This window comes from Lolium rigidum, chromosome 5, assembly GCF_022539505.1.
Source record: "Lolium rigidum isolate FL_2022 chromosome 5, APGP_CSIRO_Lrig_0.1, whole genome shotgun sequence".
NCBI lineage: Eukaryota > Viridiplantae > Streptophyta > Magnoliopsida > Poales > Poaceae > Lolium > Lolium rigidum.
Genome location: NC_061512.1, coordinates 125,015,250 through 125,039,145, shown reverse-complemented (window position 1 = coordinate 125,039,145; position 23,896 = coordinate 125,015,250). Strand labels below are relative to the sequence as shown.

Sequence of the window (23,896 nt, the reverse complement as noted above, 5' to 3'; positions counted from 1 at the left end):
CCGCAGCAACAAGAGCCTCATCTTGTAGGCTTTGGAATCTCTTCAAGGGTGAGACTCGATACCCCCTCGTTGCTACCGTCTTCTAGATTGCATCTTGGCTTGGATTGCGTGTTCGCGGTAGGAAATTTTTTGTTTTCTATGCTACGTTATCCTACAGGATATTATATACAGTACCATATTGGTTAATACTGGGTTTATGACAACCAATCTTCCACCAAAGGATTGTAATTTGCCTTTCTTAAACGTTTTTTGTAGCCTCTTCTCGACGTGTCTCCATTCAGCCAGAGTAAGCCTCCGAAAATGAATCGGAATGCCTAAGTAGCTAATTGGAAACTGGCCCCACCCACAACCGAAAATATTAGCATATAGTTCTGCCTCGTCTTGGGCCTCACCGAAACAGAATAATTCACTCTTGTGAAAATTTATCTTAAGACGTGATAGTTGCTCGAAAGCTGATAATATTAATTTCAGATTTCTTGCCTTTTCAATGTCATGTTCCATAATTTATTTTGCATCATCAGCGTATTGAAGAATAGACATCCCACCATCAACAAGTTGGGGGACTACTCGTTCAAATTGTCCATCAACTTTAGCGTGCACTATTAAAATAGCAAGCATATAAGCCACTATGTTGAATAACATGGGATATAATGGGTAGTCTTGCCTCAAAACTTTTTTCATCTGAAAGTATCGGCCGACGTCATTATTGACCTTGATGGCTACACTTCCTCCGAAAACAAAGTTACAAATTACAGCACGATACTCATCAGAGAAACCTTTCATTCTGAAAGTTTGTTGAAGGAAAGACCATTTAATTTTGTCATAAGTTTTTTCAAAGTCAATCTTTAGAATAAAGTCACTCATCTTTTTACGATGCAACTCATGAACCGTTTCATGCAAGGTAATAACTCCATCTAGAATATATTTTCCTTGCATGAAAGCGGTCTGAGTAGGAGGAGCCATATGATCGGCTACAGAATAAGCCTAATAATACTGACTTTGGTGAAGATTAAAAAAAATGTTTAGAAGACAGAAAACATCATGTGCTATATCCCTTTTATGTCAGTAAGCCTGTCCCGTTTTATAGTATACCTCACATTCTTCCGGTGGCATTACCACCTCTGAGTTGACTTTTCTTTTACCGGTGGCAACGATAATAATCGAAAGTTATTTCCCAGCGTCAAAGACCGTCAACACCAAGATGCATATCGAGCTACGGATTTTCAAAAGTCTTGATCGATAGATTTACAGAATATTTTCGTAAAAAGGGTAAGGCGTTGCCATTGAGATGAAAGTATTGGTATGTTTTTAGGTTCTACATATAAAGAAATATGTTTATATTTTATTGTGCTAAGTGATTGTGTTAGAATCATATATGACATTAGTGTTTCAAGGAAACTTTGGACTTTGCATCATTTTTTGAAGTTTTCCCTATCTCAAATTATTTTCATCCTTCGCCATAAAGAACAGTGATTTCTGGAGGAGCACATGGATGGGGTGACGGTGGAGCACATGTTGCTGCCCGTGGAAATGGTGGCGTTGTGTCGGCGGCGGTCGGGGTGGGGTTGGGATAGGGATTGGGGTGTCTTGACCGTGGGATGGGTGTCACGTTAGTTTCCTCGGTGTGTGGTGGGCACGGTATTAGGTGAGCGGAGGTAAAGCCCATCATCTGCTTCAGATAGAACAAAGTGCAAATGTATAGGTTCACTGTTATAGGGGTTCGAAATACAACATCTAGCTTGATAGTGTAAAAGAGCGCAACACGAATTGAACCATAATAGCCTTTGGATAAACCAGTGACACCCACATCTTTGAAGAAAAACAACGTCTCCTTTTGGTTGCGAGCGGGAAATTAAAGAAGTTATACTCTCCATTCCATCTAATAAAGCCCTCAGTCCGGAAGGTTCCATCTTGCACTTCTTCAAATCATGTTGACATACAATTACATCAGACATCACTGCGATAAATGTTCTTTCTTTGATATAGCTTGCATGCATGCATTGTCTGTGGCTTTATGATTGCTTTAAGATTGGTATATCATGTAGTCTCCCCTCTTGTTGTGAGGTAAGTTCATGCCACTTTGCATGCAAATTGTACCGTGCCTCCACACCGTTAGCGCGCTCTTTGTCCCTCTCTCTCTCTCTCTCTCTCTCTCTCTCTCTCTCTCTCTTTCATTAGTATATCTAGTTAATTTGCAATCTTAGATTTGAAAGATTGTATGTTTCATACTAAACAATAAATTAACAATATGTTGAAACATGTATATTAATCTATCGTAAAAATCAATTTTCATACCCTTCCAGTACCTTGGGATACCAATTCATTACAAGCAGATTTTGAAATCTATTTTGGAAAAGCAAAGAACGAGGAATAACATTACAAGCAGATTTTGAAATGTGAGTCTCGTTCCTTACCCTTCCAGTACCTTGGGATACCAATTCATTATAGAAAACTTCCTAATTTTGAGTGGGATACTGTAGAGAATAGATTCGCTGGGAAGTTAGGATGTTGGCAAAGCAACTTGTTTTCTTAGGAAGACCTACTTGTGTTGATTAATTCAGTATTAACTAGCCTACTTATGTACATGTTTTCTTTTCTTGAAATACCCAAAGAATTTATTAAGAGTGTCGCTTGGAAACTTCTGTTGTGCTTTGTGAAGGAGCCAAGAATTTATTAAGGCGTGTGATTTCCTAATTCGTGCGAAGATTCCATCTTAGGTGGTTGGGTGTAAACCGATCAGGTCGGATTTTGCTCATACCATATACTTTACAATATATTTTTCTTGGATTCGTATCGGAGCGGATATTGATCGGTTTTGGATTCAAATGCAGATATACCGGCCCGCGGATTCGAATCAGAAATGGGGCGAACTCGGACCGGAAACAGAAATAGTCGGAGGTAGATATTTATAGTTCTTGCAAATCATGAGAGAGATTTAAACTTTTAGTCGTGTGTACTTAAGAAAAAGAGACACAATACGACTAAAATTCAATAATTGATAAAAGTTTAGAGCTAAATATGGTTGCCAAATGAATTTGATAACTCAATGACTAGTAACCTTGTAAGATTGGCCTTGGATATTGACTCAAAATTCGGATTATCTGGTTTAAAACCTTTAGATTATCTTAATTAAATTTTCGATAGTTTATATCCGCATGCTATTTGGTATACCATATCCTTATCTGTTGGACTCTTTAAAATTGGATTTGGATATCTTAAAACGGATTAATTCGACACCAATTTTGCTGCAGAAATTATCTTATCCATTTACACCCGCAGGCATGAAATTTGTGTCCTAGCTCAATGAGAAGTGGGTTGGTCCCGTGACCAAAGACTTGGCATCCTTTGAACTTTGTGTCCTAACCTTGTCCGAATACGTAGGATAGCGCCAATATCCAATCTTGGGATTTATACTCATCTCTCCCTTTCTCTAGCTTTTTGATCGTACTTGCAGTCTAATTGTCTGCAAGATATATATGTGTATAATTACCCTCCCTTTCTCTAGCTTCTTTACGATAATTGCAATCTACTTTCCTGTAAGATATATATAGGTTGTCTTTTAGATAATCCGTCTTTTTCGTAAGAGCATCTCCAGAGGCCTGGCCAAAATAGACAAATGTGGACCATTTTAGACCGTATGGACATGAGGACACCAAATAGGCCTAAATTTGGGCTAGAAATGTGGTTACAAGGATACGACATGAACAACTCGGCTGTTTGCGTGTGTCCGCACTAGGAGCGCAAGTCAGTGCCTCAATAAACTAGCTATGCAGTTTTCATTACTCCCTCCGTCCCGGTTCACAGGGCTCACTTTGAAAAAACATTTGTCCCACATTAGTATCACTTCTAAGGCCTGCATGCAATTAATTAGGTGCAGTAACTCCCTCTAATCACACTTGATTTTCACTTTCTCCTTTTTTTAACTCACTAGAAATAATTTGGTTCATGCGGTTGAGGTGGGAATCGAGACAAGTTTGCATGCGGGGTTGGCTGCATGTGGATGGAAAACACCACTGGCCTATGCATGCATCTCTAATAGCTCGGGAGTGGCAGCTGATTGAGGATTAATTAGAGGTGGTTACTTCTCCTAATTAAATGCATGCACCGATTGAGAGAGTTTTTAGCGTCCAATCAAAAAACGTCTTGGTCCTGATGCAAAACGATTTGAGCCCTATGAACTGAGACGGAGGGAGTATATTTGACCAAAATTCTTCTTCTTTTACATAGAGGGTTTAACCTAAACTCAATCGGTATCTAGTTGTCGTCACACACCTACCATGGCCGCATCTACTCGTCGTTGTGCGCCCTACTGGCCGAAGTCCTCCACCCTGTGGAGGCATGATGGGTCGGCGCCTTCATGCCTCCCCCGCGTGTCCCAAACCGCTGCCTCCTACACCCAACACCACTCAAAGGCGTCACAACAACCTCAGATCATGCTCGGGACTATGAAACCCGCCCGTCGGCTGCCTCCCGGGATCTCTCCCTCTGATCCTCCTCCTTCTCGGTTGCCTTGCTGCATCCATGTCGGCGAACCAGCGACCTTTGTCCCTCGCCACCTCCCTCCACCTCCACCTCCATTATCATTGTCGCCCCACCTCCGCTTGTCGACTCTGCCTCGCTTTCACCACCGCCTCACCCGCCGCGTGGTGGGCTGCCACCGAGAAGTCTTGGACGGCCACGCACCCTGCCGCTAGGGCTTGCCACTCGATAGCCATGAGCTGGCGAGTAGCCTCATCGCGTTGGGCGGTCTTGAACGATGCGAGCAGAGCCTCTCGCTCGTCGCTCACGACCAGTGCATCGTTATCATCGTCGAAGTCCTCGAGGTCATCGAGGTTCGCGTCCACCCACGTGTCTTCCACGGGCTTTAGCTGCTGCGCGGCAACCATTTCCGCATGGCCCTCTGCCGACGCCGCCTAGGCCCCCGCTAGCTTTGCCTGGTCCTGCGCCATGTTCGTGTTGGTCGCCGCACGCCATCCCTCAGCGATGCCGCCTTCGCCATGATCTATGACGTTGTCGTAGCCTCGGCCTCGTGCTCCACTGTCTCCGCCACCTACACAGCCTCGCGCGCCGAGGACTCCGCCACCTCCCCCATCCCCTCCTGGTAAGGCCCATACGCCACCTCATGCTCCTCATGTGCCGCGTACGCGGTGGTCTCCTCCTTCTCGAAGGCCTCCCTGATGGCTATCTTCATCTGGGAAGCGGCCGTGCGCAATCTGGTTGATCCTCATCGAGGAGGCTTCTCTCGTAGGCAGGGTTGCTATGATTGGCTGCCAGCACTGGTGGAAAAAGGGCCTTTGGTCGCGGTTCGCAACTGCCATTAGTCGCGGTTGCGCAACCGCGACCAAAGTAGCGCGACTAAAGGCCCCCCCCCTTTAGTCGCGGTTGCTTACGAACCGCGACTAAAGGCCCGTCCACGTGGGCGCCGGGCGACCGTCGGGCGGAGGCCCTTTAGTCGCGGTTCTTCCGGCCGACCGCGACTAAAGGCCGCCGCAGGTTTAGGGTTTTAGGCCCCCTAAACCTGCCCCCCTAAACCTGTTTTCTGTTTAATTTGTATTGTTTTATTTCTTTTGTGCTTTATTTGTAATTTTGAAGGAGTTTCACATATTCTACGGTACTACATACATGCATGCATATGAATGTACAATTTCAAACAAATTTGAAATTAGAACCAAAAAGAATTCAAGAGGAATATACAATATATATTCAATATCATCGGATGACCATATACAAGTTTGAACAAGTTTCCATACATAATTTAATGCATGTATAGTTCTACGTCCTCTACGTAGTGTTGTCCTGTAGGATCGATGACTTCCCTCGCGAACCATCCAGCTAGTTCCTCCTGAAGTGGTCGGAAGCGAGCTTCGGACTAAGCGTCTTCCGGAGGTTATTCCTCTTGATGTTGATCTCATCCGATCGGTCCCGCTCATTGGTGTATCTCCGGATCCTCTCACAAACATAGTATCCACATAGATTGGTCCCCGGTGGCTGAATATCCCCAGCCGTCCGCACTGCCCTTTTAAAATGTAGCTCTTTTTTGAATTCACCGACCTTTTCATCTACGAACCGTCTCCAAACCCTACGAGGCAAAGAAAATTAAATGAACAAGAGAGTTATTAATTAGTTACTTGATATTAGGAAATGATGAACGAAATAGGCCGATCGATATAGAGCGCAAATGAATGAAAACAATTACTTTTGCATCATTTTTCTCATGTCGGCCCAAAGCGCCGCATCCATATTCAGAGAGTCGTGGACGAGAACTGTGGAGGTGTGAAATTGAATTACCATCAGAATCCAGTGGAACCCGCGGACACGATACATGCACAGTCATGCATATATAACTCATCGATTAGCCACATACCATGCATGGAGTAAACAAAAGAGAATGTGCTCAAGACGAAACACTCACCCAAAATGGTAAGGAAATAGAATATCACTTTTGAGTTCCTGTTTTCTAAGAAACCGCCACAGGTCTTCCTCCACGTCGGCGGGGTGGTGTTCTAACACATATGAATTAACGATGTGTGGGTCAATGAACCCAACATCATGGATGTTCCTTATTTGCATTTCCCGCTTCTTCATTCTGCATAATAGCGTACACAACAAGATAGTTAGGACATATAGTGCAGGCAATGAACGAGATGGGGTAGAAATTAATAAATCACTTACAGAACGTAGCAACTGATGATAGATTTGTCGAGGTCGCGCAGATTGAACAGCTGGAACAATTCACTCCGATGAATTGTTATATAGTAATGTTTGAAGTGATGCTCATGTCTAACTTCCGCATAAATATAGTCTTTGGCGTTTTTAAGTTTTATGTAACTCTTGTACCAATTTAGCGGACCTTTCATTTGTCGAGGTAGATCCTCTTCCTGCGCAGGCTCGACGAGAGGGCCATTCTTCACATATGTAAATACTACGTCCTTCATTGGCGCCTCATCAAGGCCTAACAGTGCACGAAGAGTGATACCTAAGGTGGCCGCTTGTTCTCTGGCACTCGTTACAGTCAATCCATGTGTTGCCGCAGCTGCTATGATATCGGGGGCATCCGGACCGTCGGCTTACACTATGAGCGGGGCGATCGATTGTTTACTTTGTTCCCCGAGCTGGGAACTTCTTTCCCCCTTTCTAATTTTTTCTCGGCCTCCTCCAAGGCTTTCTTCTCCTGCTTCTCCGCCAACTCTTGGTTCCTCTTGAACGCGAGTGCTTGCCTACGAAGTTCACGTGCATAGTCGTCGAGCAGATTCTTTGCGGCTTGGGACGGTGTGTTAAAAAATGACTTAGCCCACTTCTTTTGCTCATCAGAAAATACTGGCTTGGGCTCGCCCTCTATTTTCTTCTTGCAGCTCGCCTTCCATTTCTCTAAATCAGCAGCCGTGCCCGCCTCGACTTCCTCGGCACTACATTCCCAAGGCCTCGTGGGGAGAGGCTTCAGTGATACCTCCGGTACCTTTGTTTTCTTAGGTACGTAAGGGTCCGGGTTAATAATCCAGGACTCGCCGCTTCGCTTCTTCGCCGGAGGTGGATTGGGGGCGGTGTTCGCTACTCGCCCGGGGCGGACTAGGGGCGGCGGCTGCTTACCCGCCGGAGGTGAATTGGGGGCGGCGTCGGCCCTCGTGAAGGAGGTGTAGGTGAAGCACCACCACCACCACCGCCACCGCCGCCACCACCACCACCGTAGGGGGGTGGACTTGTTGGCGCCTCGCCTGGAAACTTGATTAACTTCTTCTGCCATAGAATGAACTGGCGCTTGACATCTCCAAGTCTTGTCGCCCCTTCGGGTGTAGCAATGTCAATGTCCAGGTCCTCAAACCCTTGGACTATGTCCTCCACCGTGACACGAGCATAGCCATCTTGAATGGGGTTGTTGTGGTGGAGTGCTCCGGTGGTAAAGCACTCGCCGATGGCTACCTTCATGGACATGTTCCCGATAGGATAATACGAGATGACATGCTTTCATCTCCTTTATATCGTCCACGGGGTAGCGAGGAGGCTCCGGTGCAGTAATTTCGACCACCGAGGCTCCGGTGCAGTAATTTCGATCGTCGGTGCACCAGCCGATGGGGCCTCCGTGGAAGCCACGCCGCTTCTCCGCGGCTGGCTTCCGAGATCCAATGGATGATCTTCATGCTGCGCCCGAGCTGCATCTCTTTCGGCTACTAGTACACTCACGGTTTTCTTCATGACATCCATTTCCGATGCCAACCGCGCCACAACATCCGCTTCCCGATCCATCTTTCTCTTACGGCTTCGTAACCGTACGGGTCATCGTTCGGGGAACCCTATTTTCCACGGAATGTGCCCCATGCCTCGTACACGTCCTCCGTGTTCGGGATTCCCGAGGGCTTTTGTCGTGGCGTCGTTCTCTCTCGTTGAACTTGATCCTCCCCTCTTGAGCATCCCTCATTGCCTCAATAAGCTTTTCGGTGGGTGTAATTATTTTGCCCTGGTAAACACACTCCCTGTCTCCGGGTTCAGCGATCCCCCATGCCCGTACCACCAGCTTTTGGCCCTTGGGTCCCATCCCTCCGTACCCGGACCGGATTCCTCGCGCCCTCAGCTCGTTCTCCATCTTCTCCCACCTAGGCTGCCAAAAGCGATACCCTCCTGGCCCCATTTTATGATTGTACTCCTTCTTGGCCGCATTATCCTTATTTTTTTCGATATTTCAAGGAACTCGCTCCGATTTCTTTTGCTTCACAAATTCTGGCCAATCATGTTGCGGTTTCTCATATTGTCCTTTGAAATCCGGAGTCTTGCCCGGCTTGACAAAGTCATGGGCTAGATTTTGCTTGTATTTCCGGAATGCGTTGGCCATCCTAGAAAGAGCGAACTGTTTGACTAGCTTGCACCTCTCCTTGTTTTCCGCAATCTTGTTACCCTCCTCATCGTATTTGCGGTATTCCGGAGGTAGAACGAAATGTTCCATAAGCTTTTTGAAGCAATCTTTTTTATTCTCTTATCGACAAAAGTGAAACCAACACGTGCCTTCTTTGGCTCATTCCACTCCTGGACGGTGATCGAGACGTTGTCTCTAACAACGGCTCCGCATTGGCCGACAAACTTGGTGGCGTTCTTGCTGGGCTCCGGCGGCCTGCCGGTTGCTTCCTCGACAACATCGATGGTGCATGTTTCTCCTGCTTTCATCGTCTTGGTTGCGCCACGCTTTGACGACGACGTACTCGATTGTTTCGACGATCCGGCCGAGGGCTAAAATAAGAAAGAGAGGCGCGCGCGTTAGTACACACATATTTATTCAAATCAGTGAGTTTGTATCACCAGAGGCTCAATGTATATATATATACCTTGGCGCCGGAGGTGGTTGCTACTTCCAATTGAAGATCGTCGTTTATCGACGTTTCTTCGGCACCATCTTGCTGACCATGCCCTTCATCTTCACCCTCAAAGTTCAGATAAGAAGAGATATCATCTTCTTCTTGTCCGGTCGGCACATATAGAACATCGCCTTTTATGATGCCGAAGATATGTTCTTCAGCGTCCGGATCATAGTTGTCCATAATCGGCACATATAGAACCGCGTCCCTGCCGGCTGGAGCCTAAGCGCCGGCGGCGTGCCGGTCCCTCCCGTCCCTCAGGGTACTGCGCGCCGGGCGGCCATCACGAACCACTACTACCTCGACCTCACGCCGGAGCAGCGGATGAATCCCCACCGGCATCCCGATAACCAGCATACTTGGGACGCCTTCTTCATCAATCGGCGTGAGAGGGCGCTCGCCGGGTATGAGGAGGACGGTCCGCCTCCCGGAAACTTCCACGAGGCCGGCCGTCGGCTATGGTGGTACGGCCGGACTCCGCAGAGCGTCATGGACTACATCACGGCCGGCGATATCCCCGCCTGCGCTACCCTCGCTTCGAGCCACGAGCGCCGCCCGACGAGCAGCCGACGACAGCAGCGACGACGACGCCGGCAACTTAGAAGCAGGCGCCGACTACCAGTACAACGGCGGCGGCTATGAAGACTACGAGTATGCATATTATACGCCTAGGCAGGAGTATGACTAAATCACTCCAAATTTCATGTATGTAGGAGTATGACTTAGTCACTCCAAATTTCCTGTATGCAGGAGTATGACTTAGTCACTCCAAATTTCATGTATGCAGGAGTATGACTTAGTCACTCCAAATTTCCTGTATGCAGGAGTATGACTTAGTCACTCCAAATTTCATGTATGCAGGAGTATGACTTAGTCACTCCAAATTTCCTGTATGCAGGAGTATGACTTAGTCACTCCAAATTTCATGTATCATCAGTGCTATCTCGAGTCAATTGAATCATTCGAAAATGGACACCAACCACATCACGGGTAATATAATTCACATGATCCATTCAACAAAGTTTGGTACAATAAATTATTACACATCATTTCTTTCCTTGTGTCCCCGCTTGCTTACGATTGTGCCGTATCCATGGAGCATCCTCATCATTTAACTTAATGCTTGGGTCGGTGTTCACTTTGAAGGGCGGAATTTCAGCAAACATATTATAATCTTCCGACATGTCTGTCTTGTCCTCCACTCCCACGATGTTTCTTTTCCCTGAAAGAACAATGTGGTGCTTTGGATCATCGCATGATGTACTGATCGTTTTCTTATCTTTCCGTTTCCTCGGTTTGCTACTCATGTCCTTCACATAGAAAACCTGAGCGACATCTTTCGCTAGGACGAATGGTTCGTCAAGGTAACCAAGATTGTTGAAATCCACCATTGTCATTCCGTATTGCTGGTCCACCTTTACCCCACCTCCCGTTAGCTTGAACCATTTGCACCGGAACAAAGGGACCCTAAAGGAGGGTCCATAGTCAAGTTCCCATATCTCCTCTATGTAACCATAATATGTGACCTTTTGCCCATTCTCGGTTGCTGCATCAAAGCGGACACCACTGTTTTGGTTGGTGCTCTTTTTATCTTGGGCGATCGTGTAAAATGTATTCCCATTTATCTCGTACCCTTGGAAAGTCGTTATAGTCGAAGATGGTGTCTTGGCCAACATGTACAGCTGATCTACAACATGTTCGTCACTCATTAAATGTTTTCTCAACCAACTGCCGAAAGTCTCCATGCGGGCCTTCCTAATCCAGGATTCAGGCTTCCCAGGGTTGTCCGAGCGTAAAATATTCTTGTGTTTCTCAAAGTACGGAGCCACCAAGCTGGAATTCGTCAGAACTGTGTGGTGTGCTTCAGTCAGAGAATGGCCGTCCATACATATCGTTGATTTCCTTCCGATCGTGCCTTTTCCACTTAGTCTCCCCTCGTGCCGCGATCGAGGAAGACCAATCGGCTTAAGGTCGGGAACAAAGTCAACACAAAACTCAATTACCTCCTCATTTCCATAGCCCTTGGCGATTCTTCCTTCCGGCCTAGCACGGTTACGAACATATTTCTTTAATATTCCCATGAACCTCTCGAAGGGGAACATATTGTGTAGAAATACAGGACCGAGAATGGAAATCTCATCGACTAGGTGAACCAGGGAGGTGCGTCATAATATTGAAGAAGGATGGCGGGAACACCAACTCGAAACTCGACAAGACATTGGATCACATCGTTCCGTAACCGTGGTAGAACTTCTGGATTGATTACCTTCCGAGAGATTGCATTGAGGAATGCACATAGCTTCACAATGGCTACTCGAACATTTTTCCGGCAGGAGCCCCTCAAAGCAATCGGAAGCAATTGCGTCATAATCACGTGGCGATCGTGAGACTTCGGGTTTTGGAACTTTTTCTCCGCCATGTTTATTATTCCCTTTATATTGGAAGAGAATCCGGACGGGACCTTCATACTCGCTCGGGCATTCAAAAAAGATGACCTTCTCTTCTTTGGTGAGAGCGTAGGCCGGCACGACCTTGAAACCGTTCCGGATGCCTGGTCATCGTGGTCTTTCAAAATTTGCTCGGTCCTGCCGTGCTTCCTTTGTATCATTTGACTTCCCATACACGCCCAAGAAGCTTAGGAGGTTCACGCAAATATTCTTCGTAACGTGCATCACGTCGATTGCGGAGCGGACTTCTAGGACTTTCCAATATTCTAGCTCCCGAATATAGATTTCTTCTTCCACATGGCTGCGTGCCCGTCGGCTCCCTTCGGAACTCGATTGTCCGCCAGGACCCTTTCCAAAGATGACTTTCAAATCCTTGACCATATCAAATACCTCAGCACCGATGTGTTCCGCAGGCTTCGGCCGGTGATCTGCCTTGCCGTTGTAATGCTTGCCTTTCTTTCTTATCGGATGACCTTTCGGAAGAAATCGACGATGCCCAAGGTACACGTTCTTCTTACAATTTGGCAAATGTACACTTTCGGTCTCATGTAAGCAGGTGCGTGCATGCATTGTATCCCTTATTTGACAAGTCCCGAAAGGTTACTAAGAGCAGGCCAATCGTTGATGGTTACGAAAAGCAACGCTCGTAAGTCAAATTCCTCTTCTTTGTGCTCATCCCACACACGGACACCGGGTCTGCCCCACAGCTGTAAAAGTTCATCAACTAATGGCCTTAGGTACACATCGATGTCGTTGCCGGGTTGCTTCGGACCTTGGATGAGCACCGGCATCATAATGAACTTCCGCTTCATGCACAACCAAGGAGGAAGGTTGTAGATGCATAGAGTCACGGGCCGGGTGCTATGGCTGGAGCTCGCTCGCCAAAAGGATTCATGCCATCCGTACTTAGACCAAATCTTATGTTCCTTGCGTCAGCTGCAAAATCTTTGAACTCTCCGTCGATCTTTCTCCATTGCGTTCCATCCGCGGGGTGTCTCAACTCCCCGTCCGACTTACGGTCCTCTTTGTGCCATCGCAACAACTTGGCATGCTCTTTGTTCCCGAACGGACGTTTCAACCGTGGTATTATAGGAGCATACCACATCACCTTGGCGGGAACCCTCTTCCCGGGTTTCGGCCCTCAACATCGTCACCGGGGTCATCGCCTCCGATCTTATAACGCAATGCGAGTGCATACCGGGCATTCATTCAAATTCTCGTATTCACCGCGGTAGAGGATGCGGTCGTTGATGCATGCATGTATCTTCGGAACCTCTAAACCTAGAGGGCACACAACCTTCTTTGCTTCGTACGTACCGGCGGGCAACTCGTTATTCTTTGGAAACATATTCTTCAACATTTTCAGCAAGTTTTCAAATGCCGAGTCGGCTACACCTGCTCGTGCCTTCCATTTCAAGCAAATCCGAGTGTGCAGCCCAGCTTTTTCGGACCATCATCGCATCCGGGGTACGAGCGCCTTCCCGTGATCCTCTAACATGCGATCCAAATTCTCCCTCTCCTTTTCAGTTTCGCAGCGTCTCCGTGCATCAGCAATGGTCCGACCAAGATCATCAACGGGATCATCACGTGCCTCTTCTTCACCTTCCCCTTCACCTTCCCCTTCACCTTCAGCATCCTCCATGAAAGTATCACCGAAATGAGCAAGATAGCTTTCATCGATGAAATAATCCCCTTCTTCATCTTCTTCCATTATAACCCCTCTTTCTCCATGCTTGGTCCAACAATTATAGCTTGGCATGAAACCGTGCCGAAGCAGTGCATGTGAACATCTCTTGAGGAAGAGTAACCCTTCCGATTCTTACGGTTAACACATGGACAGATAACAAAACCCCCCGCTTGTTCGCATTAGCCACTACGAGGAAATCTTTCAAACCCGTACTCGAACTCGCCGGAGAGTCGGTTACCGTACATCCATTGCCGATTCATCCGCATTATTATAATATAAAATATATAATTAACCATCATGCATTTGTTAAACTAACTAGCTACAAACAATATAAATTAAACAATGAACTACACACACGCATATTTTATCAATGACACATCAAAGGTTCAAGTTGCTAACCGCGATCGAGGAGGAAAAAATAAATGAGAAAGCTCAAGTGTGGCTCCAACACTTCATATCATGTTTGTTTCATGCTCTTGGGGCATTTCATCAAACACCTTATGTGCATAAGAGGAACCAAAAGCAAACCTAACACTCACTTGTGAAGTTTGTGAAGAGAATGGCTCCAAATGGCTAAGTGTTGGCTGCTGGATGGGTATATATAGGGGAGGGGCTTTAGTCCCGGTTGGCTCCGCCAACCGCGACTAAAGCCCCCCACGTGCACCAGCTGGCCACCGTGCGCCCAGGCCTGCAGCTTTGGTCGCGGTTCGCCACACGAACCGCGACTAAAGACCCCATTAGTCGCGGTTCCTTTACCTTCGCGACTTATGGGGCTTCCCGGAAGCATGTTTTTCTATCAGTGCAGGATTTTGCTGGTTGCTTGCAGAGGGTTTGGCCGCCACCCCAGCGGCCCTATTCCTCTTGTAGCCACACACATGGCGGGAAATGAGCAGCAGCACACGGGAAATGCGAGGCCGTGCATGAAACGATGGGCACATGCGTAGGAACCGAGCGGCCACGCGGGAAGCTGGCAGGCGGTTGGCTAAGAGGTGTGCGGCCTTTAATCACACCAGCGTCCTTGACGATGGAAACAAATAAACGTGTCGGCCCGTTGGGTGTGTCCTAACCCGGACGGACAAGAGGTGGATATGGCTGCATTTCTATCCACCAGCCAACGTAATTAGACCAAAACGGATATACATGTGTCTGAAATAAAATGAGTAGGGCCCTGATACGACAACATTGCGGAAATTGTGGAGTCGTGGTCTGTTGTTTTCTTCAACCGAAATTGGCTCGACGTAGTTGCGAACACGCCACAAATTCCATTTGCTAACGTACGCGGCGCCCCTAGGCCCTCTACTACCATGGATTTGCCTCGACCGTCAGGTGCGGTGGCTCCGTCACCCTGCCTCTCACAGCCACAGGAAAAGCATGGACACCGCTCTACTCGCTGACGCGCGTCACCCGCCTCACGTGTTACATACTAGTGCTGCATCATGGTCAGTGTGGAAGAGATGAAGACGCAACGGGGCACACGTACCAACACACGACGGCGACAGAGTGAGCTTCTAGCTTTCTCAGCGCCGTTACCTGTTTCATCTTCTTCTCTGCCTTTAATTTTACAAGCAGTCGGCCTCCCTCCGCATCGTCTCCACTGCGCTGCCAGCCTTTACTTCTACGTCTCAGCAAACCTCCACATCTTCCTACTCGCACTTGAGGTTTGCAGGTGCTGAGCGAGAGGCTGAGATGGGCGAGGCGGCGTCTCCAGCACCGGCCAAGACGTACTACGACGGCTGCCCCGGGTGCGCCATAGAGCGGAGGAAGGAGAGCAGCAAGGGGATCCCGTACAGGGAGCTCTCCTTCGTCGGAATCACCACCTTCGTTTCATGTTAGTGTGTAGTACTACAAAACTAGCTGAATTGCTGCCATCGTCTCTCTCTCTCTCCCTCTCGGTCTTATCTTATTGTCACTGCACCTACAGCACATCATAGTGGATTATTTAATTTCCTCAATGCATGCTTCTGCCTGTCTGCCTAAGTTCTTTGGTCGCATCATTCTCCACATAACCGATATTTCTCTCTCCGCATCTCATGTACGTCTCCATCGATCTTCCTCAGCTTTGCCGATCACGTCGCTGTTCCCGTTTCTCTACTTCATGGTAAGTCTATCATACGCATGCCGATTTCTTTCATTGCTACTGCCCTTTTTGTCTCAGAGTTTATTTTAGCTTCCTTTGTCTCCCTGTTTGTTTTTAGATTGTACTACTGCTAGCAATACGCCACGCATTTTCTTCATTGATAGTCATAGTTTTTATTTAAGTTTCTTTCTTGTCTGCTTGTTTGTTTCAAGCGCATACGAGTGTAGACTGGCTATCAAGTACTACTCTAGAGTGCCTAGACATGTTTCGTTGTTTGCTAGCTACCTTGGCATGCATGTACAACAGAGTGGTCTTTGTCCCTGTCGGAAAAAAAAAACAGAGTGGCTAGGTAGTCTTCATGTACTCTTGTAACTATAGCCTTTTACCACAAAGAGTGATTTTACCTCCTTTTGTCATGTTGGTACGTTTTGGATCCACATGTTATTAGTGCAAACCGAGTGGCTAAAAGAATACGCATCAAAAAATCCAGTGGCATAAAGGAGATAAGCCGTAGTCTAGCCATCATCACCAAATTATTTTTGTAAGCAGGCCGCTGTCAAGAGACTCTTTTTATCTCTTTTTCGAAAGACAAGGTGACTCTTTTTCTTGTGTTCGGTTTCAACAATTAGATTCTGATCCACACATCCAGTGGTCGCAGCAGTGCACCCCTATGGTCGGGAATTTTTCAAAGTTGGATATATATTACCTCCATTCCAAACTTTAAAGCCTATATTTTTTTTAAAAGTCAAACCAAGTATAATTGACCAAATTTTTAGAACAATCTATCAACAAATATAGTATTTTTTAGATACCATACGAAAATATATTTCATTATCTATTTAATGATATTAATTTTGTATTTTACATGTTAATGATTTTGGTAAAAGCATAGTCAAACTTGGCATAGTTTGACTATCTAAAAATAATATAAGACTTAAGCTTTGGGATGGAGTACTGTGCAAAAATTAATGAGCACTCAAGTCTTTCCTTCTCTGAAACAGATACAAGACTTGCATGTTGCTCAACGAGAAGAAGATATTGGATTCTATGCTGGATTTCTTGGTAAGATTGTGTTAGCACATAATTCTCAAAGAGTAATTAACAACAAAGTCCATGCATGTATTTTTGTGGCTTTTTCTATATCTCAGTTGATTGAGATTTTCTTTCTGAAGTCCCAATCAATTCAGAAAAATAATAAATCGACAGAGACTCCAAAATTCCCAATCAATTGAGTCTAACAAAAATATAGTATTTTTTTTCTATAAAATTACCAATATTCGTTCATACCTGGCACCGGGAGCACCAAAATTCATGCATACTTCTATGTTCCACAAAGACATCAATATTTTGTGCATACTCTTTTAATACTTCTATTGTAGGTGCATCATATATGGTTGGTAGAGCTTTCGCGTCAATCTTTTGGGGAATGGTGGCAGATCGCATTGGGCGAAAGCCTGTAATAGCATTGTCGTTACTTTCAACGTAACTGCTCTTAATATCTTTCACTGGTGAAAATTTATTATCCATGTGATTTATTTTGTATGCAAGCTAATTTCCATATCTGCATTTCAGAATTGTTTTCAATACTTTATTTGGGTTAAGTGTGAAATATTGGATGGCTATTACTACAAGGCTGCTGCTTGGATCTTTAAATGGATTTCTTGCACCAATAAAGGTATTTTGAAATATAGATAACAATTGTGACGAATAAACAAAGGAAGGATATCACCATCAGCATCTACATATATTCTTATTGTTATTATGTCAAATGTCTATTTGAATAATGTGAAAGTTACTTGTGGATGCAGGCTTACTGCATTGAAGTTTGTCGGGATGAACAACAAGCTTTGGGCATGTCAACCGTAATTCTTTTTCCACATTAAGCACTTAACTACTAATGTTTTGTCCACGGTAGCACTATGATAAATACCATGAAGCTAATTTGATCAACTTCACCAAAACTTAGGTCAATACAGCATGGGGATTGGGCCTTATAATTGGCCCAGCAATTGGGGGCTACCTTGCCCAGGTAATATGAAATATCCTGTAAATCTCAATCGCACTAAGAGTATTTCTTTTCACCTTTTTTGTCTACTTATCACCAGCCAGCCAAACAATATCCACACATTTTCAACGACAAATCAACATTTGGGAGGTAAACTTTTCTCCTAGATTTCCATACTAAATAAAATAAATGTTTAATCATTTTAGTGTTCTTGATCCCAATTATGCAGATTCCCATATCTTCTTCCATGTCTCTGCATATCAACTTTGGCAATTTTTGCCCTGATAAGTTGTATATGGCTTCCTGTATGTATATTTCCTGAAGTCTGCTTATGCTATCTATACTACTACCTATTATTGTGTTTTGTTTGAATGTTTATCTGGTATGGTCAATCAACTAAACAGGAAACTCTACACAAGCACACCAACCTTGAAAAGGTAGTTGAAGCAGCTGAACCTTCTACATCTCAAGAACATACAGAGTCGCCTAAGAAGAGCTTATTAAAAAATTGGCCACTGATGTCATCAATTATTACATATTCTGTCTTCTCCCTCCACGACACTGCATACAGTGAGGTAATAGGCGATATGATTACTTCACTATAGAAGTGCTTCAAAAAGATAATGAGATCTAGGTGCAGTACAATATATATGTCAATCATTTCATGTCACTGTGTGAGATTGACCTATTTGATCTAAAATGTGTACATATTCGTCATGCAAACATGAAATCTGCTACTACCACGATTCTTTAATATTTGAACTGCCAAAACGTCTTATAATTAGAAAGTGAGGGAGTACTTGGAAGCATAATTATTCTAATCATTACCACCACACTTGAACATCAGATATTTTCTCTCTGGACTGTAAGTGATAGAAAATATGGTGGACTTAGCTTTTCATCTAAGGATGTCGGACAAGTTCTTACAGTGGCAGGTAAGTGTATTAAATCAATTCCTTTCCAGATTTTTTTGAAGAATCTTAGGTAGGTCTTAGATAATGTTGTGTGTTTAAGCTGCAATATATGCGATTTTTTACACTGCAGGTGCATGTCTTCTTGTATATCAATTATTTGTTTATCGTTGGCTCGATAAGATGCTTGGGACAATCAACTCAACCCGCATCGCATCTGTGAGTTACTAATGTCATTCTTTTATCAGATAAAAAAACTGTCACCCTTTTTATATATGGGAATTTCAGTTTACTTGATAATTCACTACTGCCTATGTTTTCTCAGTTGACCACTAGCATTGCAGGCACTGTCTATACCAATTATTGCTGCTTATCCGTTTCTGACACACTTGTCAGGAATAAGACTTGGTGTTGTTCTATATATGGCAGCAATGTTTAAAAGCTCTCTTGCTGTAAGTACTTTATTAGGAGCTTATAGTTCCAAGATTTAAACCATCTTCACCGCTTCCAGCAAATGGTCGATACATGTGATGGTAATTCATCATAAATGTTCGAACGTATGCTGGTACTTGGTGCATTTCTAATTCAAAAATTTATCTTTCACAAATACTCATTCTTGGTATGTTGATCAGATAACTAGAGTCAGCGGCACCTCTCTTCTACAAAACAATGCTGTCGTATGTAACCAACTTTTCTGAATTCACTTGTATACTATCCCAGATCTTACATAGGGAAAACATTATATTCGAATGCACTGACGTAAAAAATAAAATCCACGTTTACAGCCACAAGGGCAAAGAGGTGCTGCAAATGGAATAGCCACAACATTCATGTCCTTATTCAAGTCTGTTGCTCCGGCTGGGGCCGGTATTATGTAAGTATAACCATGCTTTCTGTTTGTTTAACACACATCAACGTGTGTGTAATTTGAATTAGAAGAAGAGCACCAAATTTGTGTATAGAAACGAAAGTGGTGCCAAAACAACAAGCAAACCAAAGTACACAAAAAAATAGATCCTAACAATCCAGGTGGTGATGGCTTGTCGCGGCCTTAGTGTAATACACTATTGTTTTCAGCATCTCCTATTTATTGGAAAGACAAAGAAGAAGAGCAACAGCTAAAAAAATTATATTCTGGCTTTTCATAATCTAAACTTTGTAGATTGAACATTGGTTTCTTGGTTAACATGCTTACTCTTACCATTCAAAAAAAAACATGCTTACTCTTTTGGAAATACTAGTTGACCAAACCAAAAAAGCATGCTATTATCCATAAAACGTAAAACATTTCTCAATTTCCTATTGTCTAGAGAACTCATGTTACCTGACGATCAAGATAAAAACATAAAGTAGTTTTAATGAGACCGTAGATATATTTTGGCAAAATGAATTAAACTTACTTTGCAATACCTTTTCTGTAATTGCAGATTCTCGTGGGCACAGAAGCGCCAGCACGCAGCGTTCTTTCCAGGTAAATTTAGACTTCTGAGAAATATGTAACTTGCAGCATTACAAATTTACAATAGCATTTCAACCTTTTAACTGCTAATTTATAATTTTGTGGTTTAACCGCTAAAGTCTAAACTATGGCAGGTAAGAAATAGGAAGAGTTTAAACCAGTTGGATAATTTTAACTAAACCAGGTGGACTTTAGCATGTTTATCATAGGGATTGAATATAAATGTGAATTCGTAGAAATTCATAACCACTCTCAAAACACAACTGTTTAAATTGTTGCGTGTATGTTCAGGTGATCAGATGGTGTTTCTTCTGCTAAACTTGACAGAGGTACTCGGGCTCATATTGACCTTCAAGCCATTCCTGGCAGTTCCCGAACATTACAAGTAAAACAGATAGGTCTAGATAGTGCTACAAAGCATGCTTGTGGTACTGTGGCACCACCGCACCATCATGCTGAAGACTGAAGAGCCCCCTTTTTTGTACCTCTAGCTGTAGTAGTGTTGCTAGCTGTGTGACCTAAGCAATCAATCTGCTAGTTGAGGAATCAACTGCAATCTTGGCATGCCTCAGTGTTCACCCAGATGTTAGCATACGTGTAATAAGCAGGAACTGAAGTCTGATGAACTCTGTAACAGTACTGAACCTTTCGATTTCTTGATGAAATTGGGGGGTTTGCTTGCCCTGCTAAAGAAACGGCAATAACTCTGGCAACATGATTGGACTGCTATTCCTGTATGAGGCGTTATGTACTACGATGGATCTTGTCATGATAGTGGGAACACGGATTGGATCGGCGAGAGATGGGTAGGAGAGTGGGTCCGAGCAATTCGTACCCGCGCCTGGAACGACGTCGCGGCGGTTCCGGGATTAGCGTCAATCCCGGGTCCTCGCTGACCCTCCAGCCAGCACCTTTGCCGGCTGCTAGCGCGGCGGCGCGAGCACCCGACAGGATGGCGGGAGCTCCTATAGGTAGCCATTTCGCGACCCAGGGGGGAGCTCCTCGACACCGACCTGGTCGGCGCTGGGAGGATGTCGCACACCCTCGCGCTCCCGGGTAGATAGCTGGGCCGCGGCCCAACGTCAGGTAATTCGTTTTTTCGTTTTCGTTTTTTTTTGTTTTCTGTTGTTTGTTTTCTTTTTTAAAAGAATTTTTTTAAATCTGAATATTTGTCAAAATTAAAAAAATTCAAATTAAAAATAAATAACTTTTTAAAAATCTGAACATTTTTCAGATTTGAACATTTTTAAATTTGAACAAAAATGTAGTTTACTCTATGAACAATTTTCGAATTTGAACAAAATTTATATTTGAACAATTTTTGAATCTGAACGATTTTCATATTAGAACAATTTTCGAATTTGAACAAATTTCAAATTTGAACGGTTTTCAAATTTGAACGGTTTTCAAATTTGAACGATTTTCGGATTTGAACGGTTTTCAATTTTGAACATTTTTGAATTTAAACATTTTTAATTTGAACAATTTTTAAAAATTGAAATTTTCGAATCTGAAAAAATATAAACAAAACCGAAAATAGAAAAAGAAAAAGAAAACAGAAAAAGAAACCAGAAAAAGAAACCAGAAAAGAAAAAAGAAAAAGGAAAAACGAACTGCTACAAGCTAAATAGACATTAATGGGCCTGGCCCATACCCGACCAGGGGGTGTGCGGTGGCCGGTAGCCACCGACCTGGTCGGTGTATAGGTTTTCCCACCCAGGGTGCTCCTTAGCCTGAGCCTGAAAGCGCCCCCAAATGGGCCGTATTTGCACGGCCTGCTAAGAGCTAAGCTATTTTTTTTTTCTAAAATTATATGTGCTCCTCTGGCCCAAATTACTTGTCTCTGATAAATATTCAAAGCAAGAGAGAGTATTTTCAATAAATTAATTTTATACTAAAAAGTGTGTATTTTAATAAGAAAAAGAACTTGCATCGTGGGCGCAAGGGGCATCTCTAGTCGCCACTCGCTAACCGGTGCAGGTGGGTGCAAACCTCAAAGTGACGGATGACACATGAGGGGGTATCATATAATTGAGGCAGATTTATGTTTTGATGTGTGAACTGTTGAGATTTGGCTTGGGTTAGACATGACCGAATGTTTGGGGTTTTTTTCCGATCGAATGGTTTGCATATACTTGTTCTACATGATGTGTCACTCTTGTTTCCACTTCCATGATAAAAAAATATGTTAAGTTTTTGTTTCTATATTTTATCTCTTTTTTCCCTAAAAATAATGGCAAAGATTGCATACCATTTTCATTCAAAGGAGTGAGGGTGAACAGAGAGGAGATGGTCTTTTTTTTTAATCTTGGGAATGGCGAACAATTTTTTCTAACGGGGCTACTGCATTTTTTTGGTTTAGTGTTGCATGAATGAAGAACATATAAATAACTTACAAGCGCAGAGAAATTGGCACGCAAGCAACAGCATATCGTGTGGGCAGTCCCATTAATCCCTCCCGCCTCAAACGTGATGCTAAGGGCACATACAATGGGATGATGTCACCCTTCCCTTACAGATGTCACGTCGAATTTTTGCTTAGTTGGAGGAGAGAGAATGAAGAGAGAGAAGATTGTCTTCACTTAGCTAAGGGATCATCTCTTCGAAAATAAGGAAAGACTATTTTCTCCATTATATCACATATGTCTTCCCTTAGCAACAAATTTTCAATCAAAATTTAATTAGTAATATTAATTGCTAGAGATGACTATAAAAGATAATGCATTGTATGACTTATCCTTATTGCCTTCTCTAACTGATGTGACGGGGTAAGGGAAAACATGCATTTTCTATTATTGTACATGACCTAAAGAAGACTCTCGCCGACAAATAACTCATGTGTCAATATCTTTAATCCCTTGGCAACACAATTGTTTGTCCCAACAAAAAAAAAAAGCAACACAATTGTAACTCTCCGCATCGTCTCTACAAATCGTAATATATGCAAAACCATACCGCGACTGATTGATCCCGGCCGTGGAAGCAAACACATTCAAAATTGACTATGGTAATTCGATATTTTAAGCTACATGCGTGCGCATTTAACACTTGACATGAATTTGGATGGGTCGGTGCGTCAAGCAAACAAGGCTAATGGTTAAGATAGACAGAGATAGAGAGACGTAAAGCGGGGGGTCTATACGCTTCAAGGCAAGTCCAATTTATTTGCGTAGGTGGCCTATATATTTCTTGCACGCAAGCCAAAGACCTCTCCCCTGCGCCAAAGCAACGAGCTACCACAATCGACCTGGGGTGATGTTTGAAGTAAGTAAACAAATTATCCGAAAAACAACATCTAAAACCAAGCTCATATGCTTTTGGTTGAATAAAAAAATAGCAAAAAAATTCAAAAACATCTGATTTTTTTAAAATGAACATGAACAAGTGTTCTAGCTGCACCAAAAATCTCCGAGCAAAGATATATGTAGTGTACTGTGCAAAAAATACAAATCGGAGTGTTGTTTGAAACATCTAGATTTGTTGCTTACATCATTTCGATTTGTCTTTTTTTCATAGATCAATATATATATCTTTTCTTCGAGATTTTTTGTGTGCTGTTAGAACACTTGTTCATATCCATTATACAAAAAAAATCTGCTTTTTTAATTTATTTGCTATTTTTTCGATTTTTTATTTAACCAGAAGCATATGAGCTCGGGTTCAGAAACACGTTGTCCCCAAATTATCAGGCTACTTAATGCAATCAGCTTGACTGGGTTCCGGCTCCGTTTGGCATTACGGTAGCAGTTTGCCAGAAGCATCGTTTCAGAGACATAGCACAGTGGGGCGTTTATCTAGTTGGTATATTATAAGAAAGCATAAGAAATACTAATGAAAATAGTTTGCTTAACCCAAACACAAGTTTCGTGCATTGCATCCTCGATCAAGCAACAGATAATCGCGAGCCTGCATCCATCTACATAAACGGTGGACTGCGACATTGTTATCTACGTGCAAGGAAGGCTAGCT

At 43.8% G+C, this 23,896-nt stretch overlaps 1 protein-coding gene across 1 annotated transcript; it reads left to right on the top strand.

The window, feature by feature from the left end:
• Nucleotides 1–15,083: 15,083 nt before the first annotated feature.
• On the top strand, nt 15,084–20,654 carry LOC124651753 (protein ZINC INDUCED FACILITATOR 1-like). The gene is made up of 17 exons (XM_047190792.1): nt 15,084–15,303; nt 15,533–15,573; nt 16,554–16,614; nt 16,932–17,034; nt 17,125–17,227; nt 17,361–17,414; nt 17,519–17,581; nt 17,658–17,707; nt 17,787–17,862; nt 17,962–18,132; nt 18,405–18,492; nt 18,602–18,687; nt 18,813–18,920; nt 19,101–19,145; nt 19,254–19,342; nt 19,896–19,939; nt 20,219–20,654. The coding sequence occupies exons 1-17, from the start codon at nt 15,162–15,164 to the stop codon at nt 20,314–20,316; spliced, it is 1,422 nt and encodes a 473-aa protein (XP_047046748.1). The 5' UTR covers nt 15,084–15,161; the 3' UTR covers nt 20,317–20,654.
• Nucleotides 20,655–23,896: the final 3,242 nt, after the last annotated feature.

Excerpts from the sequence above, each read along its gene's own strand:
- LOC124651753 (XM_047190792.1), top strand. The coding sequence starts at position 15,162 with ATGGGCGAGGCGGCGTCTCCAGCACCGGCCAAGACGTACTACGACGGC. Across the intron at positions 15,574-16,553 it reads TCCCGTTTCTCTACTTCATG|ATACAAGACTTGCATGTTGC; the intron begins GTAAGTCTATCA and ends TCTCTGAAACAG. Across the intron at positions 17,863-17,961 it reads TAAGTTGTATATGGCTTCCT|GAAACTCTACACAAGCACAC; the intron begins GTATGTATATTT and ends TCAACTAAACAG.